The sequence below is a fragment of the Brassica napus genome, chromosome C4 (assembly GCF_020379485.1).
Source record: "Brassica napus cultivar Da-Ae chromosome C4, Da-Ae, whole genome shotgun sequence".
NCBI lineage: Eukaryota > Viridiplantae > Streptophyta > Magnoliopsida > Brassicales > Brassicaceae > Brassica > Brassica napus.
Genome location: NC_063447.1, coordinates 53,998,699 through 54,019,178, shown reverse-complemented (window position 1 = coordinate 54,019,178; position 20,480 = coordinate 53,998,699). Strand labels below are relative to the sequence as shown.

Here is a 20,480-nt window from a genome sequence, read left to right as displayed (position 1 = left end):
AATAATCACTATCCAATGCCACTGACCTTATAAATAGCAATTTCCATAAAAAAATTGTTACGAAATTGTCTAATATTTAGCTATTTAATAAATTTAGAAGATATGCAATCTTTCATTTATTTTAAAATCAAAATCAAAAAATCAATTTTGCAATCTTAAAAGAAAAATTATGAAATAGATTAAATTATCAGATCAATTTATTGGTTTATTGAAAATTAAACTAATCAAAATCGTTTAAATTTTCAGAAAAATAAAACCAACTCAGTTATATTTAATTAATTAGCCTCTTCTAATTTAATTAGTGCAATAATGTATGTATTTAATTTTTGAACGTTTATAAAAATTAAAAGTAAATACCCGTGCGGAAGCACGAGTCAAGATCTAGTTATACCATAAAAGTCAAAAGACAAGTCATTAATATATTTGATTCAAACCTCTTAAATTTTTAGAAATTTGTTTCACTCATGTTCATTGTTAAATATTCATCTTTTTGATTACTACATCTTTTGTCAACTAATATTAATTATCTCACTAAGAAAAATAGTTGATATCGCTAACCCCTTAGAACACAATTTTAATACTCTCTAGATTTAAAACATTGATGTTTTAGGATTTACACTAATAAAAATTAAATATATATAATTTAATTTATAAGTTTTGTTAGTCTTATATATTTGTTTCCCAATAAAATTCTACTATTCATATTAATAAAATGCATTAATTAAAACTAGAACATCAGTTTTTTTGTTTACAAGTTGAAAAATCTAAAACATCATTTGTATACGAATGGAGTACGCATTAGAATTTGAACTGTAACGTATATGTCTAATCTTCGATGTTAAAGTTCTATATACTACAATTTGGTTTGTCGTTTAGGTGAATATTATTTTTCCGTTTCTGCTATATATTTTAAGAATCCTTAGTACATATTTTTTGTGTGAATTGATAAGAGTAAATAATATTGATAAAACTATAGATATAAATCTGTAAATGAGGAATGAACATGGAACCCTTCTTACACATTTGCTGGGATGTTTTGTCCATACCTCCTTGCCTTTCGAATCTCTCTCATCTTTCATTCTGCGGCCCTGCCTTTTCCTTCTCCTCTTCAGATCAGTTTCCTCTCTCTGCCTCAATTATGAACTTATGATCAACGATTACTAATAAACAATCATTTTACTAAAACTTTACAACAAACTATCTAAAACCCTAACCCAGATCGTATCTCTAATTTTCTATTAAACCCTCAGAACAATATAATGAAGATTATATAGTAGTACTACTAGTCACGTGAAATCATATCTTATTAATGCGATGTGACACACAGCACAAATTTCTACAGACACATGAATATAATATAAAGAACTTTAAAAACATAATATATACATATATATATATATAATAGATAAACAAATAGCTTGGAAGATTGCTAAAACCAAATTCTGGAGAAAGGAAGGGTACAATGACAGAAAAAATAGGGTGCAGGAGAATCTAACTCCCAAACTTAGCAATGCTTAGGTACCTTTCTTAATTACTTCTCTCTTTCTACACTCTTTCTCTTCTTTTTCTCTATTATTTTACTATCCTATTATATTAATTTTTCCAAATTTAATTGCACATTTTGCAGTAAAACCCTCCTTGTTCGCTCATAATCGACTCATTTTGTTCTTCTCCTTCTCAACCACTCCACTACTCCCTCTCGTTTTTCAGAAAACTCAAATCACAAGAAACCAAAATACATTAATAGATCTTTTTGTATAATCGTTTATTGATTTCCATTTTATAAACCCACCAAGTTTTTGCATGAAACTATCCTGGAAGAGTCATAAGTAATATATCTGCTTCTCAGGTGGAGTTTTCATAAATTTTCGTAATCATGGGATTAGAGAGACCGTCATCATTACCATCATCAGAAAATTCGAGAGCCAAGTTCAGTGTCTTTTATATATTCCTACTCTGCGTTGTCCTTTGTGCGCTTACTACATTCATTACTCCCTCTTCACTTTCTTCTCCATGTAAGCCCTCTTCCTTTTCCGTTAACACAGATCACTTTATTTTTACAAAATCTTTCGTTATTATCTTTCTCAAACATAAATGTATTTCAATATTTGGTTCGTACGCCAGAAAAAATCATTACCGTACCATTTATAAAAGTTAAATTGTTGTAAAAATGCAGATATTAGGAACTCAAAATCTGGAAAACTAGGGCAATTCGATGCTCAGGTTCGTAATCTTTTTTATCCTCTTCTTCTTACCTAGCGTGGTCCATATTCTAAGCAGTAAAAACTATCCTATTTTCTTTTTGTAAGTAAAAACTAACTTTTATTTTTGAGTCCATAATTAACTAGGAATTAGGCTGGACTACCAGTGTTTTTATATACCTAATAAGCATAACAACACAAAGCCCGAAAAAGCTTAGTAGTGTCCATCAATTCTCCTGATTCAAGTATCTTTGGAGGACAAGATTGACGTTGATTCATCATTAAAACATTGTAAATAAGCTTATACTGTGGGGATCTCTAAAAGGACTACACAAACAAAAGGGGATGTCGCTAAAATACGCATGAACAGTCGGGGACTGTGACGGCATGTCGAGACTGACTGGGCCGTCCGATTCGCTTCAGCACACGAAGACAAGGACAGTACTCGACTTTGGTCCGTTCACCACCTGTGGGTCCATGCCTTGGCTTTTTCTGCGTTTCGATCTCAATCGAGTGGTAAACTGGTAATATTATCAGTTTTCTCGCCCCACGGCGCACGTTAACGTATGACAAGCCTCTTGGAACTTCCCAATCTCTCTGCCCTTTTTGGTAATGTGCGTAGCGCTTTCTGCGGAGCGGTATTCCCGGTTCTTGTCTAACACCCCCTAGCCCTGTCTTAAAAACTCCCTTACCTAAAGTGCGCATTTTTGCTAAAATAATACCTGACTAACACAGTTCACTAGGTCTTTTAATTGTTACTAAAGTTACACAATGCAATTAAAGACACAATTCACTCGCTGTCTTATAATGATTGCAGCATGATGAATTGTTTTAAAGATATATCTCTTCTATTTTTATAAATTAACTCTTAGTTTTTAATATTTGTAATAAATTTACCTACTTTTTAGTATTTTTGTCTTTTATAGTTTAATGAATGCATTTTCCAAAAATGAAATACATCAAATTATGTCCTACTTATTTAAGGAATACTTCCTATAATCAAGCTAAATAATAAATTACACTTAATCAATACCAAAAATATAACAAAATGCTCATTATACGGACCGGTTATTTTTTATTTTGGTATATTAACTATGCCTACAAAAATTGAAAATGTTATAAAAAATACATAATATAAAACACATTTATTTTATTAAAGCACTTATAAATTAACTCTTAGTTTTTTAATTTATTTACATCTCAATGCCGCTGAAGTAATAAATTTACCTACTTTTTAGTATTCTTATCTTTTATAGTTTAATGAATGCATTTTCCTAAAATGAAATACAACAAATTATGTCCTACTTATTTAAGGAATACTTCCTATAATCAAGTTAAATAATAAATTACACTTAATCAATACCAAAAATATAACAAAATTTTCATTATACGGACTGGTTATTTTTTATTTTGGTATATTAACTATGTCTAAAAACATAAAAAATGTTATAAAAATACATCATATAAAACACACAAAATTATAAATAATATATATTCGATCATTTGATCGTATAAATCAAATATAACCATAGCCAACATTTTTATTTTACCTAAATTTTTTATCCATAAAAAATACATTTACACCAATACGCGGGTTATATTTTAAAAATATGGGTATAATAATTGATGGATCAAAAAATAAAATAAAATTATTCACAATAAATTATAAAATTTATGGGTTTAGAAATATATTAAACAATTATTTAATACATATAAATTTTATAAATATATATTACCATTTATATAAGATAATTTAAAAAAGAAAGAATATCCGCGCGGATATGCGGATCAAGTTCTAGTTTCAACTTAAAAGTTTAGTTGGCAGAAAAAAACAATATAATTTATTATTGATTGAACAACCGTATCATTCAGGAGGAGGGCAAGGGTACACTGGTGATGATAAAGAAGATGAAGAAGACCGGTGACCGGAGCAACGCAGCGGGGGAGCGAAGGATTTTGAGGGGACTGGGGTCATCTCCGCCACGGTGCTTGTCCAAGTGTGGAAGATGCACGCCGTGCAAGCCTGTGCACGTCCCGGTACCTCCGGGCACGCCTGTCACCGCCGAATACTACCCTGAAGCTTGGAGGTGCAAGTGCGGCAACAAGTTGTACATGCCATGATGTTTTATATATAATATATATACTCACATATATACGTTATATATATATGATTCATATGAAGGTTCATGGTCTGCCTTATGCCTCTGCTCAAACACTTATTACATATTAAACATGCTTCTAGGACAACTCCCTGCGTAAAATCTTTGATGACTGATTGATGATGATGGAGCTCGTATATACTATATTTTGTTAGCATATCTCGTGTTATAATATATACATTAGTACATACATGTATGATATAACTTATATGGTAAGAAGTTCATGTGTATGGTAGCTATGAATTATTGTCATTCATCAGATGACCAAAAATATACATATTATTGCTTTCTTCAATGTTCGGCATTCCTAATGGCATATAGGTTTAGGCTCATGATAAGCCCAATAACATAATATATCCTTTGGCACACATATGACCGATAGCATATGTGAACGTTGGGTGTTACTATCTATGTGGCATACCTATCGGTGTTTGTCCAAGTGTGGAAGATAAAACTTATTGTGTTTCTGCAGAGTTTTTCTGTGTTCAAAAAAAAAAAACCGAGTTTTTCATCTTCATCAGGGGAAACTTCGTTACACGAAAGAAAGTGGCATTACTAAATATTTAAGCTTAAGTTTTACACATACATTTAGTCAAAAATAAAGAAGAAATTTTATACATACATGTTTGCCAAAGAACACAAACAAACATGAATTTTATACTTGTAGAAATGAATGGAGATTGTATAGCAAACAAGGAGCTAACAAAAATATACATATTATTGATTTCTTCAATGTACGGCATTCCTAATGGCATATAGGTTTAGGCTCATAATAAGCCCAATAACATAATATATCCTTTGGCACACATATGACCGATAGCATATGTGAACGTTGGGTGTTACTATCTATGTGGCATACCTATCGGTGCTTGTCCAAGTGTGGAAGATAAAACTTATTGTGTTTCTGAAGAGCTTCTCTGTGTTCAAAAAAAAAAGAACAGAGTTTTTCATCTTCATCAGGGGAAACTTCGTTATACGAAAGGAAGTGGCATTACGAAATATTTGAGCTTAAGTTTTACACATACATTTAGTCAAAAAAGAAGAAGAAATTTTATACATAAATGTTTGCCAAAGAGCACAAACAAACATGAATTTTATACCTGTAGAAATGAATGGAGATTGTATAGCAAACAAGGAGCTAACAAAAATATACATATTACTGCTTTCTTCAATGTACGACATTCCTAATGGCATATAGGTTTAGGCTCATGATAAGCCCAATAACATAATATATCCTTTGGCACACATATGACCGATAGCATATGTGAACGTTGGGTGTTACTATCTATGTGGCATACCTATCGGTGCTTGTCCAAGTGTGGAAGATAAAACTTATTGTGTTTCTGCAGAGCTTCTCTGTGTTCAAAAAAAAAAAAACAGAGCTTTTCATCTTCAACAGGGGAAAATTCATTATACGAAAGGAAGTGACATTACGAAATGTATGAGCTTAAGTTTTACACATACATTTAGTCAAAAAAAAGAAGAAATTTTATACATACATGTTTGCCAAAGACCACAAACAAACATGAATCTTATACCTGTAGAAATGAATGGAGATTGTATAGCAAACGAGGAGCTAACATGGATTCATATGAAATGAGTGTAGAAGACTAGCGAGGAACAAGAACGAGAAATGAGACGAACATGAAATCTTGAATGAAGCATATCACAACAAGATTGTAGAAGACTAGCGAGAAACAAGACCAAAAAAATGAGACTAACATGTAATCTTGAATGAATCATGTGGCAGCAAGAGTGTACAAGACTAGTAAGAACAAGAGCGAGAAATAAGAGTAGCATGTATATGAAATCAAAGAAAAAACCCATAAATTTCATAATACTTTGTAATGATCCCACGTCGAATAACCGAAGGAACAGTTCAATGAAAAAAGTCAAGAATCCATAGCAAACATTCTGAAAATCGCAATATCAATATCACACTCAAACTGAAAATAACAGTTATATCAGACAATTTTCAGCACTCTTTTAGAAAAACTCCTTTCAATGGGTATTACTTTAGAAAATGTAACTCACCGATCAAAATCAAGTACATTCACCATGTGCTTTACAACAAAGATCATGACAAACATGCTTTAGGCCAAGCGATTACCCAAGAAATTTTGTTAGCAAAATCACCAAGTATTGTGTGTACTCAGGTATGGTGATTCCTTTACATGTGTAAGTGCCTCAAAGTGACTGCTTTTGGTCTTATGTCCACTATTTATAAACCCCAAATTGATATGAACAGCAGTGTGTGGGACAGATAAATGCTTGAAATTTTTTCACATTAAGTCATTTTTACTTCTCACATGGAACTATTGAATAGTATAACAACAGTGAAAAACTGAAACTTATATGCAGTCATTTGCCATGTGCTCACTGCCATGTTTTAATAGTTGAATATCTTGAATCAAACATTTCGGCTTATGTTGCTCATAAACCAACAAATCTAAACGCATCACTCTCAAGATTCTAATGCTCGTAAATCAGTAACTCCAAACACGTCAAACTCTCCCGCTTCTACTTCTCCAAGACCAACACTCCCACTTGGATTCATCAAATATGTCAATAACAACAATCTTATTAGTCATGAATGTACAATAACTTCAACTAGCATTATGTTTTCATTAGTCATGAATGCACAATAAATGCAACTATCATTATAAACTTTACTAAAGCGTACAGAAAAACATTTAGAAGTTGCAAATGTTTTCCAAATTTTATTTATTCTATGTTTTTATGTGAAGATTATAATAGAGTAATTAGTTTATAGAATATTAAAAGTTTTATTTATAAATTATTTATTATTTATAATAAATACATTAATGAAAGCATATAATTTCTGTAACATACTGTTTTTATATCATACTGCTAGTCAACATTTATGATCATTCCAACATACATACAACCAAATCTTCGAGAGTCTCAGCCTTACAAATGGATAACAACAATTTGTGGATAATAAAAAACTTTCTTTGTTGTGTCAATTGAATACATTCCTGATACCATAACAGATGAGTTCTATGTGAAGATTGTTATCAAGTATGAACGTCCAAATGTATTACACAACACTCAAGCTTCAGTTGCTCATAGGCCAGCAACTATGCTTGCATCAAACACCCCAACTCATGCTGCTTCTAGGCCTACAACTATACATGCATCAAACACATTAGCTTATGTTGCTCGTAGACCATCAACTATGCATGCATTAAACACATCAGCTCCTGCTGCTCGTAGACCATCAACTACGCTTGTATCAAACACATCAGCTTATGATGCTCCTAGAGTGCTTGCAAGAAACAACCCAACTCCTAAACCTACAACTATGCTTGTATCAAACACTACATCTCCTGCTGCTTCTAGACTAGCAATACTACCGGGATTCATCAAGGTTATTGATACCAACGATCTGATAAGTCATGAGTGCACCATTAATGTAGCTAGCCTTGGAGTTGGTGTAGTGTTACCCAAGGAACGTGTCAGCTTACAAATTAGGGACATACACAAACGCATATGGCCATTTCAACATAACCACAACCACATTCTGGAGTCTCACACCCTTACAAATGGGTGGCAAGCATTTGTGAACATCAAGAAGCTCTCCGCTGGAGATTCTCTTGTCTTTGTGACAGAGGATGGACTAATGGTAGAGATCAGAAGGGCTCCTAGAAGCATTCCAGCTTTGTTCAACATTAGTTTGCTCCTAAGTCCTTCTATGGGAGAGCGACTGAGCATGATCGGTAGTGGAGTTTTATATGTTGAAGAAGTATCCAAAATTTTGGGAAAACCATTTAGCAACAGTGCTTCATCTGATCATACTCTGAAGTTTGATTATTTCTCAAATGTTCACTCTCGTGGTTTGATGTGCCAAAAGAAGGATTGAGGGAGAAAAAATTATCCAATTAGCGTGTGGGTATGAAAGTGATGAAGTTTGGAATGGTCAAAGATCATCTGAGAGAGGTGTGTGACTGGAATACGTTTATCGTGGAATAGGGTGTTTTGGAAAAACCTTGAGTTTAGTTAGGAACAAACATACAGAAAAAGGGATGCAGCTACAAACATTTGGAAAATTGAACATGTGCATGAAGAAACAACATTTGAAAGACCAAGCAAGAAGTAATTTCTTGACCAAGAAAGAAGTGATACCGAAGAGTCTATTAAGAGGCATTAACACTGTTTGGATACAAGGTATGATGATATAATTTTTTTACCTTTAAAGATTTGCATATTGTAGATAGTTTTGATGATTCTAGATCTTGCTTGTATTTCAGATATAAACCTATCTCAGATAGAAGAGCTTAGACATGTGGGAATCATGGTTAACATGATATTTGTTGACTTTTATTATTTTGTTTTTTAGAAACATCCTGCAAAGTGTTTCTTAGGCTTTGAGTTGCGGTATATGTTAGAGTCAAAAGTTGTAAGTACTGATGAGTGAAAGGATTAAAGAGAAGTGGAAATGTGTACTTGTGTACTTTGGGAATAGAAGAATGAAATTTCACCAAATGCTCCCTTAGTTCCTAAGCTTTTACATGCGTCTACATTCTTTTGGGGATAAAATATTAAGAGAATTATCTTTGTTGGGCATAATAATAATAATAATAATAATAATAATAACAATCACTAAACTTAGACTCTAAATGGTGACCAAGGGAATGAGTGGGAATAGTGAATTTCTTATTATTCCTTACAATTTCCTATTATTCCTCTACATTCCTTAACATTTTTTTTTGAATTATGATTCCTTAACATTTAAAGAATAATATACTACAATTATTCTTTATCAAATTAGAAGATGAATAATTTTTTCTCTTATTTTATTCTTTTCATTCATTTTTTTTTCTTATTCTCCATATTCTTTTAATGGTTACCAGTTAGAGCCTTAGCATTTTTTACCTCATTGTTGAAAGTGTTTTGAGATCTTAAAGATAAAGTGTGTGAAGCTGAATGATATGACTTTCTCATATCGATAAGATGCAACTTCCTTTTTTTTTTTGGTTACAAGGCATTTCCTAACTATACTAGAGTACAAGTGTATCCTTGATGAAACCCTAATACCACATATTGACATTGGACTGATAGGAGCGTTTCAGAGCTATTTTGATTCGAACGCAGACTGTTGCTCAACTTTTACTATGTACCGATGGAAATCATTTGAGGAAGAACAACATTTTAACGATGATGCATCTGATGGTTAGGTTGCTAATTCTGATGCTTCTTCTGGTTATCAGTGACAATGTTTTGTTGATGCTGCATCTGGTTATGTTCATGCTTATGATGATGCATTTGCGTCTGTTTCTGTTTTCTGATGTTTTTTCTTGATTTGTAGCTGCTTCTGGTTTATAAAGGGTGTGATAGTGAAGGCCATGGGTAACCCAGTGCTGGTGGGCAATGTATTCAACTGTCACCAGTTTAGTCAGTATTTTCCTTGTTCTTGTGAGCAAGTAGGACATCCACACAAAAACTATCCATATTCTATCTTTCTCACGGATATGGTTGGAGCATGTGAAAGATTTTTTTTTCAGAACCGTAAAGATGGGTTATAAGTTATCAATAGATGTGTGAATGTGAAAATAGAAACTAACTAATTCCAAAACTTTCTTCTCCACAGACTAAACAACCCCAACATCCATCAGATTACCAAAAATGTTGGAACCTGTTATATGAATTAATTTTAGGAATTAGGAAAACAAAGAAGCTTACCGAAGTTTCATGGTGACATGTACCTCAAAGATTTCAAATTCAAGCCTTTAGCAATGACATGAAGAGCAACTGAGATCCGCATGCTCCTAAACGTTAGCCAATGTATATATTGAAAGAGCTGTCCCTATAATCGGAATTTTGCTTAAAGTAAAGAAAGATTCCAAATGTATAATACCTTGTAACACTTTTCAAAACAGAGTTGAAGTATGTATCCCTTCAATAGCATTTGCAGAAAATATTGTTTTTTCAACGTATGAGTTTTCTAATGGCGCATATGCTCATAATATAAGGTAGACGAGCTATTTTTCCACGAAAACTATCGTATAGCACCAGATGTCTCCCAAACTATGACCTTGTTCTATTTATCCTCAGATATAAAATTTCAGTCCTAAGTCCCTACAATATTAAAGTTACAGACATATCCCCACGTATATAAAGTTCGAAAACAAAAATCCCATAAAACGTGATTTAAATTGGTTTACTATTTTTTGACCAAAAACAAATTGGTTTACTATTTTAAAGCATACCATAATCTATTTTTAACCGATAATTAACCAAACTGAAACCAAAAAACGTTAAATAAATGGAAACCAAGAATATTTTATGACCAGACCCCATTAAATCATTAGTTAAACCATTTTGACCAACGAATTTCAGTGTTTTACTAGATTTTGATCCGCGCTTCGAAAATGTGGGTTTTTTTTTGGATTGTAAGCAAAGTTTGTGAATTAATTTTGGAATTGGTGTACATTATTATGTTACAAAGTCATTATATCGAAGAAGGGCACTTGTTTAAAATTATATAATTTATGAATTAGTTTATATAAGATTTTGTATGTACAGTCTTATATAACTTTTTTTTAGGCCTGGACATTTTACCGGTCCAAAAAACAAAACCAAAATTGACCCGAGATATAACTGTGGTTTGGGTATGGGTCTAGGACAAAGTACATATTTGATTATTTCTTCAACCCGCGGTCTCTATTCAATTTCAGGCCCTACCCGAGATTTAATCGGGTATCCAAATTACCTAAAATGTTTTGTGTATATTAGGTATATTAGGTATATTTGGATATTTCAGATATGTTTTTGGTTTTCGAATGTGTTTTCAGTATTATGAATACTTTTTCAAGTTTCAGATCTAGGTTTCTGATTGTAGTTTCGAGTTTCGGGAAAAAATTAATTTTAAAAAAATATTTTGGGTATTAGGAAATGTTTTTAGGTATTTTGATGTTCCACATGTCAGCTTTATGGTGAAATTTTGGGGTGTTTTGAGAATTTTTAAATATTTTTCAGGTATTTGTTTGTGATTTTCGGGTGTTTTTGTGTTTCGGTATTTTTGGGTTTTGGATACTTCTAATTTTTCCGAGTCCGAAAAATCTCAAACTAATTCAGACTCGTTATGTACCCAAAAACTGTTGGTCTTTTATAGGTATTTGAATTATAGATCTGAACCCTAAAGGAATCGACCTGAATCTGAAACATAAAATTTTAAATACCTAGTTATGTCCAAATGTTTAGGATCCAAAAAACCTAGACTTGAAAAGAACTGATCCGTACCTAATGCCCAAACCTACTCTCACATTATGTTTTATTTGCATTTTATAAGGATTACATTTGCTGAGTTCGTGAGACTTAAGATTTACTTGGTAGATTTAGGCTAATTTAATAGTAAAGATTTGTAAAGTGTTTTAATAGTTTATAAGCTTAAACTAAATAACAAATTTTATTTTAAACACTTTTATAAAAAAATAATTTAACGTAAAATATATAATTTTGCTTTTTACATATGGTTTGCTAAAGTGTTTGTATTAATTTTGATTTTGTAAATATTTAGAACTATATAATGTAAGATGACATAGATAAATAATAGATATATGTAATACAACTTATATTAATTATAGATATAAGATAAATAATTAGTCTCTCAGTGACAAATAAAATAAAATAATTAGTCTTTAGTCAGATTAAATAGTAGGAAAGTTATGTCTCTAATCAGATTTAAATAATAGCGTATATCATCGACACTTTTCAAAATCAACGAAATAGGTGGAACCAGCCGGCCCACATCCTTAACCGTCCAGTTGGAAGCCGGCGTCAACTTGCTCCACCGTATTGCCACGTGCCACCATGCCCGAGACGTAACAGACACCTGACACCATTCCATGGGGCATGCTTATGTTTAAAAATTAATTTACTAACCAAGTCGCTATCTTTACTACCTAAAACAATTAAAACCACATGAGATGAGACACTAATATTATACGAAAGACCTATTTTATTGGAATAATGTTTTTACAATATGTACATATACAAGCTTCTGAATAGTTCTAGAAGTAAAAATTAGTACCGGAGAAGTTATGGGGTAGGTCCAAAGGTCACTCGTTCGCGCCAAGGAAAAGCAGTAGAAACCATCAACAACATAATAATTGAGTGATTATGTAATGATTTGTGAAAAATTGGTCTAGTTATTGAAAGTGTATATCGGTTATTCGAGAATACAGAAATAATAGAAATAAAGTCATTAATCTTAAGATAATTTTATATAATGTTAAAAAATAAAAACATATATATAACATATTTGTACAATTAAATATGTACATCGACGTTACAAAAATCATTCCCAATGGGGAACTCGTATCCTCAGATGGAGTACCATATTAGATGAGACATATTCTACATTCGGGTTTCAAGTTGTTATACATTAAAGTTTTGGTATATGAGTGATGTGAAATGTTTCTTGGCGATCACATCATCCTGGCCTGGTATGGCACTATTTAGCATGTCAGAATTCCCACAGATTTCATGTTTTCGAATTGTTTTGATTCGTTTTGGTCTATCAAATTGTGGAATAACGTGGGACGAGGAACTATGGATATACTACCGTAACACGGCACAACCGTATATCCGCTTATTGAGTATTTAATTTGAGATTTCATTGTCTCCCAATTTTATTAAATGAGAAATCCGTTGACTTCTTTGTTCATTGGATGATTTTATTTTCTCATGTTAGACTTATTCATACAGTCTACTTAGTTTAATTGTAGTTGATTTATTTTTAAACGCTTGATTTATACACTTTTAGATGAATTTTCAGAAACTATTTATTAATACGAATGAGTTCCCTCGATTTGTCACCCAAAAAGTCACGATGACGTTTACGTTTGATATGCTCATTTCTACTTTGGTTGTCGACATAGACTGTTTCTTAATCAAACGAATGAACGTAAGGAGTGTTGGGAGTAACGGCAACTCAAAGAATGGCAGCAAAACTAGTGTTGAAATTCCAGTAAATTTAATACTTTGGTATCATTTTGTTTTCAACCATAACATAATATTTCACACAAAAGATAATATTACACATATTTAATTCTTAATATTTAATATTTTAATTAATAAATAATTATTTTATTACATTTTCGAGAAACTAATTATTTTATTACATTTAATTTTTGTCATTTTATGTTTTATAAAAATATTAGTTACAATTAAAATTTATATTAAAACAAAAATATAAAAATATGTAGGATATCATTATTTTGTTACGATATGTGATATAAATGATAATGTTCATTTGATGATATTACTAGCTGAAAAATATTTATTAATTTTTTAGTTTTGTGAAAATAAAATGATAAATATAAAAAATAATTAAGTTTTGAAAGATAATTTAAATTAATTATCCGGAAAAATTTAGCTATTTTATTAAATGAAATATAATAAATATATTTGAAATATTTGTTGTGATGAATATTATTATACCAGATTTGGTAAAATTATATTATTTTTAATGTTTTACTAGGTGTTTTTCTGCACCAGGTGCAGTAATAAATTTTAAATTTAAATTAGATCAAAAATAAATTTTTATTAATATTGTATATTTTCTTATTTTTACCAATATTGTAATATAAATTTGATTTAATAAAGCACAAAATTAATATATAATTAATTTTGTTTATCTTAAATTATATTTATGAATATATATGTATATATTCAAAATTATAATTTTAGATAGATTTTTTATCTATTTCTTTTGGTTAAATATATTAAATCGACTTCCATAAAATTAATAAAACAATTTTGATATAAGAATTTATAATTCTCAAAATTAAAACTAAACAGTATTTATAAAATTCGTAAACATATAAAAGAAACTAATGATATTATGATTAAAAATTTATAATTGTTTTAATTTTTAAAAATTGTATAATTATAAAAATAGAATTAAATAACATTCAAAATTTGTAAAGGCATATTTGAATATATTTATTTTAATGAAGATGTATGAGTTATTATCCATATTCTAAAAAGTTTACCAAAAATATAAAATCAACATTAAATATAATATATGAGTTATTATTATATTCTAAAAAATTTACCAAAAATATATATCAACATTAAATGTAATTGTCTATATCATATATATGTATAAGCCATGTATTCAATTTTAGTAGACCTGTTACATTTTTGTGAAAATGATTGTAAAGAATACATGTGGCAAATCACTTTTCAAATAATGTTCGAGGGATTAAAGTTGAAATTATACTAAAATTAGTTTTTTGATGTCTCTTGAAGATGACCTTACAATCCATAACATCACTTCAGTGTGAAATCTACACCATTTAATATAGTTTCAACACTACATTTTCTTTCTTTTTCAACTACAACATCAGATCTCATAACAAAATTGTATTGTTTTATTTTAATATTATTGTTACAAATTTTATTATCACTTAATATATACAATAAATTACTATGTAATTATATTATATAAAATAAATCACACTAAAATATTTGTTTTAAAATAAACATTAACTATTTTAGCATATAATAATATTAAAATAACAAACTAAAAACTATTTTGTCTTAATGTACATATATGAAGATTTTACTTTTTAGAAAATATATCACTAGTTTTTTTTGTCATCTATCACAAAAACTATAATTTAAAATTAATTAACTTAATTATCAATAAAATAATATAAATAAATAAATACACATTTCTGAAAAAAATTAAATTATTTAGGTATGCAAAAACATTTTATATTTTGAATAACAAAAATCTCATAAAACATCTCATATATTGAAATGGAGAAAATAATAATTGGTAATGTACTTACGTTTTGATAATTAGATCTATAATTTCACTAAAATTCAAGTTTTCATTTTTCCACTGAACATAAATTTGATGAGATATGTTTTATGGTAAAGTACATTACCAAACTTTTCATATTTATACTACTATTTTTAAACTTAATTAGCCTTTTTGCACGGTCAGATCCCCCAATTTTCTGTGCCGCAAGATTAAAAACAAATATGATGAATATATAGCTTAAGCTCTAAACTCCTGTTTTAGTCATCATCATCTAGACATCTAGATCCTTTTCCCCTCTATTATTCTATAGAACTAATCTTCTTAAAAATACTTAAAAATCAAATAACAAATAGTCATCGCGTAAACCTCCTTTTCTTAAATACCCAACCACTCCCGTTTAAAATTCTTATTACTAATTCCATAAAAAGTAAACACACACAACAACAAAGAAACACAACAACAACTCATCTCTCATATCAGTTTCCGCCTTCTAAAACCATGTCGGAGATCGAGTTTGTCGCGGACAACCTCGGCAACAACAACAACAGCAACGCCTTGTTCGGGAAATACGAGCTCGGGAAGCTCCTCGGATGCGGCGCATTCGCCAAAGTCTACCACGCGCGTGACCGCCGCACGAGCCAAAGCGTCGCCGTCAAAATCCTCAACAAGAAGAAACTCCTCGCGAACCCGACCCTCGTCAACAACGTCAAGCGCGAGATCTCCATCATGAGGCGTCTGTCTCACCCTTACATCGTCAAGCTCCACGAGGTGATGGCGACTAAAGGAAAAATCTTCTTCACGATGGAGTTCGTTAGAGGAGGCGAGCTCTTCAACAAAATCTCAAAACACGGTCGTTTAAGCGAAGATCTCGCCCGTCGTTATTTCCAGCAGTTAATCTCAGCCGTCGGTTACTGCCACGCGCACGGGGTCTACCATCGCGATCTCAAACCGGAGAATCTCTTGATCGACGAGAACGGGAACTTGAAGGTAACCGACTTCGGTTTAAGCGCGTTGACGGATCAGATCCGACCTGACGGGTTGCTGCACACCTTGTGCGGCACGCCTGCTTACGTGGCGCCCGAGATTCTCTCCAAGAAGGGGTACGAAGGCGCGAAGGTGGACGTGTGGTCTTGCGGCATCATCTTGTTCGTCCTAGCAGCTGGTTTTTTACCGTTTAACGATCCGAATGTGATGAATATGTACAGGAAGATTTACAGAGGAGAGTATCGTTGCCCTAGGTGGATGTCTCCGGATCTGAAACGGTTCGTTTCTCGTCTTCTTGATATCAATCCAGAGACGAGAATCACCATTGATGAGATTTTGAAAGATCCTTGGTTCGTTAAAGGAGGTGTTAAGCAGATTAAGTTTCACGATCAGGATTCCGATTTGGTGAAGGAGAAAGGTGAAGCGGTGAAGAGTCTAAACGCGTTTGATTTGATTTCGTTTTCGTCGGGGTTAGATCTCTCCGGTTTGTTCGCCCGTGGGGGGAGTTCGATTGGCGAGACGGAGAGGTTTGTTTCGGAGAAGTCCCCGGAGAAATTGGCGGAGGAGGTGGAGGCGTTCGCGGAGGAGGAGAAGCTGAGGGTGAAGAAGATTGAAGAGTATGGGTTTGAGATGGAAGGGCAAAATGGTAAATTCGTAATTGGGCTATATATTTCGCGGCTGAATGATTTGCTCGTGGTGGTGGAGGCGAGGCGGAGAGGCGGCGAGGGAGATTGTTACAAGGAGATGTGGAGTAACAAACTCAGGGTTCAACTTGATCGCGTTTGCGATCAAACGCCAGCCGCAACTGTGGATTTTTCATGATGTGCTTTCAAATCAAACGCCAAATCGCTGCGGTTGGATGAGATTGATTGATTTGCGTTCTGCTACGTATCTTAGATTTATTACCCAAAAAGGAAAAAAAAAAGTTAACATATATATTTATAATACTATACTAAATTGTAGGTATCTATTTTGCATCTTGGTAAAATCAAATGTATTGCTCACTATGTATAACAAGTCTAAATTGCACTTGTAGATACTTTACTCTTTTGTATAACATATAAAAATTTCTTCTAATTATAGTTTGTATTCATAACAATTTTACTCAGATACTTAACCATAATTGGTTTATTCAACAAGTCTAAATTGCATTTGTAGATACTTTACTATTTTGTGAATATGGAAAATGTTCTTCTAATTATAGTTTGGATTCATTCCAATTTTACTCAGATACTTAACCATAATTGGTTTATTCAACTTTTCACTTGTTGATCTTGGATTTTGAGCTTTTTCTTATTTAGCTTCTGCAGTTTAGTATTATATTTTTCTATTAATGAACATAAGAAATGATTGAATGGGAGTTCCACATCCAGTGATGCAAAAGGATAAAAGGGTTTAAAAAAATAAAACAATGCAGCTTATTATTGAGAAAAAGCTATTAGTGTCCACATGATAAACTGTTTACAACTCAAAAGGAGTGGAGGTTAAGGAACGAATGTCATTATTAAAGCATCATCATAAGCACCAGTCTTTTCTCATTCATCTCATCTATTTATTTAAAGTCATATATGATCATGTCCCAATCTTAAAGTACAGTTCCTGCCCACCTTTTGGTTTGAATAAGCAAAGGGAGATAATGTATGAAATTAGGAAAGTGGATGAATGTGGTAATGTGGTTGGTGAAGTTATCTTCTTTTATCAAACAATTAGATCGATAAAAGCTATTATAAATTATGTAAACTCGGAGTGGCACAAACATATAAATCACAGATAACAAACCAAGTCTGATGTAGCGTAGTGAAGAGATTCTACACTTTCCAAACTGGCCAATGGTATGGGCCTTAGTTAAAGTGGCCCACCAATCGGCCCATTAACGGTCTTGCGGAAAACGGATTTTAGACTGTATCGTCTCCTCCAACGGTCGAATCGACGCTGAGAGGAGAGATGAGAGAGAAAAGGGGAAGAAGGGAAAATCCGAAAACCCTAGATCCCGTCGGCGAGGATGGTGGAGTCACCGGAAAAGATGGAAAAGGGTTCTACGCGTGCTACATCTTGACCTCCCTCAGCCCTCGTCACAAGGGTCACACCTATATCGGGTATCTCCACTTCCTCTTCCACGATCTCTCCCTAATCTTTGGGTTCCTTTTCTTCTTCTGGGTTCGTTTCATTTCTCCAATTCGATTCGAATTTTTTTCTGTTGATTTGGTCATCCATGCCCTCGAAACAAAGGATTATGCTTTTCTTGATCAAACTATTGTGAAATCTGAAAAGTCAGATCGGTGAATCGAAAGTGTATCCAATTCTTTGGGTTCGATTCCATTTGTATTATTTGTAGATAAAAATGTGTTCTTGATTGGTTTTTATTAGCCTTCTTTATAAACTGTTGAAAGTTAGTTCAGTGAAGGGATTGCATAATCTGGTGTTGCAGGTTCACGGTGAACCCGAAGCGAAGGATAAGGCAGCACAATGGAGAGATCACAAGTGGTGCATATAGAACCAAGAAGAAACGTCCTTGGGAAATGGTCCTCTGTATCTATGGTTTCCCCTCTAAAGTCTCTGCCCTTCAGGTCCCCTTCTCTTTTCCTCCAAAGCTTTACCCTTTAGATAGTATTGGCTAAAGCTCGTTGCTTTTGAACCCCATCTGGTTATCAACTTGTTGTGGCCTCTTTTACTTCATCAATTTGAAATGGGTTATCGCTAAAAATGCTTTTTGTTGCTGTTAAAGTCATGCTTATGTGTTTGGAACCTCGTTGCAGTTTGAGTGGGCTTGGCAGCATCCGAGAGAATCACTTGCAGTGAGAGAAGCTGCTGCTGCTTTCAAATCCATCTCTGGACTTGCTAGCAATATCAAGCTTGCTTACACTATGCTATCTCTTCCTGCTTGGAACAGGTAATGCAAAAAAGCTTCATTGCTGTTTGTCATCTACTTCTCATTCTTCTTACCGAGACCATAACTTGTATATCTTTCTTCTGTGTCTTGGTGATCAGTTTAAATCTGACTGTCAACTATTTCTCATCAAAGTATGCACACCATGGCGGTCTTTCTCCTAGTTTGCCTCCGCACATGGAAGTCCATGTTTGTCCTATGGATGATCTTCCTTGTTTCACTAAAGGAGACGACAATTCTCAACCCGAGGATGAAGAAGAGGATGATGATGATAGTAGTAGCAACCAAAGCCAGCCTGGGAATCCAACTTCAAGCTACTTGCTTGACCGACATTGTGAGAAACCAAAAGGACCTGGAACTGTACTTGATGACAGATTAGCAAATTTCACCGGTTTTGGGTTATTAGATGAGAGTGATGAAGATGAAGTATCCATTGAAGCTATGGAGAAAGAACCGGAGACTGTATTTAATGACAGGTTAACAAATTTCACTGGTTTTGGCTTATTAGAAAAGATTGTCGAAGATAAAGTATCACATAGCACTATGGAGAAAGATTGTTGGAGAAGAAGCAACTTTGTCACATCGAGCACCGAAGTTGAAGTGATAGATCTGATGACTCCATCACCAACATGCAGAGTTGGATCGTCTATGAAGAGGCCTAGAGTTTCTGAGTTTATAGATTTGACAAGGTCTCCTAATTTCATAGAGTTGTAAAGTAATAATAATAATACACGAGTTGTGTGTAAAACGAAATAAACTTTGTTGTAATTTTCAAGAGTGTGAAATTGATGAGATCTGGTGTGCGTGCGTGCCCACATGTTCTCGATTTTGATTGACTTAGATTTGCGTGCAGTCATGCATGTTAAGACGTGGTGGAAAAGGAAACATATGAGCAATAGTTTTGTAATTAATTACGGTCAATGATTTAAACTATGAACTGGTTTAAAGCATTTGGTTTGGGTTCTAAACGAAACAGAAACATCACTCACGTGCAGCCACATGTGCAACTTCGCTATACACATTCAGCAGTTCTTTCTTCTTTTGTAATACGTAGTAGATTTTCTTTTTACAGTTTGACATTTTGCGCATAAAGTAGCAAATAACACGTGAAGAGGTTTGACTAAAGAATAAAAAAATGTATGAAAAGATTCGGTTTCTCTTAAATACCGGTTATGTTCGGTTGGTTTTGAATTTGATCGAATCTAGTTCATCCGGATTGTATAAACCTAGTGTCGTGCTCAATATTGAGTTTGAACCACAACGATCGATACTAAACTTACTTCTTGAAGCCTTTTTGGGTGTAATACTTTCTTTAAGCTATTATTAACAAACCACAAACTCTATAGTTAATGAATTGTATTGATCATATATAATAAATAATATAAATTACTTAAAATATTTCTTTATTAAATCACATGTCCAAATATTTTATGATGTAAGTAGTGAAGAAA

At 32.7% G+C, this 20,480-nt stretch overlaps 3 protein-coding genes across 4 annotated transcripts; all 3 read left to right on the top strand.

Annotated features, from left to right (window-relative positions):
• The first annotated feature begins 1,363 nt into the window (after nucleotides 1-1,363).
• Nucleotides 1,364-4,448, top strand: LOC106364739 (EPIDERMAL PATTERNING FACTOR-like protein 6). Of its 2 annotated transcripts, none has more exons than XM_013804257.3 (4): nucleotides 1,364-1,518; nucleotides 1,850-2,015; nucleotides 2,177-2,223; nucleotides 4,074-4,448. In XM_013804257.3, the coding sequence occupies exons 2-4, from the start codon at nucleotides 1,877-1,879 to the stop codon at nucleotides 4,320-4,322; spliced, it is 435 nt and encodes a 144-aa protein (XP_013659711.1). In that variant the 5' UTR covers nucleotides 1,364-1,518; nucleotides 1,850-1,876; the 3' UTR covers nucleotides 4,323-4,448. The 2 variants fall into 2 exon arrangements, with proteins under 2 accessions (XP_013659711.1, XP_013659712.1); XM_013804258.3 differs by having other exon boundaries at nucleotides 1,418-1,518; nucleotides 1,628-2,015.
• An 11,017-nt stretch (nucleotides 4,449-15,465) lies between these two features.
• Nucleotides 15,466-17,219, top strand: LOC106367459 (CBL-interacting serine/threonine-protein kinase 11-like). Its single transcript, XM_013807231.3, has one exon. The coding sequence runs from the start codon at nucleotides 15,657-15,659 to the stop codon at nucleotides 16,962-16,964; it is 1,308 nt and encodes a 435-aa protein (XP_013662685.1). The 5' UTR covers nucleotides 15,466-15,656; the 3' UTR covers nucleotides 16,965-17,219.
• Nucleotides 17,220-17,901: 682 nt separating this feature from the next.
• On the top strand, nucleotides 17,902-19,832 carry LOC106364737. Its single transcript, XM_013804256.3, has 4 exons — nucleotides 17,902-18,238; nucleotides 18,571-18,709; nucleotides 18,899-19,032; nucleotides 19,131-19,832. The coding sequence occupies exons 1-4, from the start codon at nucleotides 18,087-18,089 to the stop codon at nucleotides 19,741-19,743; spliced, it is 1,038 nt and encodes a 345-aa protein (XP_013659710.2). The 5' UTR covers nucleotides 17,902-18,086; the 3' UTR covers nucleotides 19,744-19,832.
• The last annotated feature ends 648 nt before the right edge of the window (nucleotides 19,833-20,480 follow it).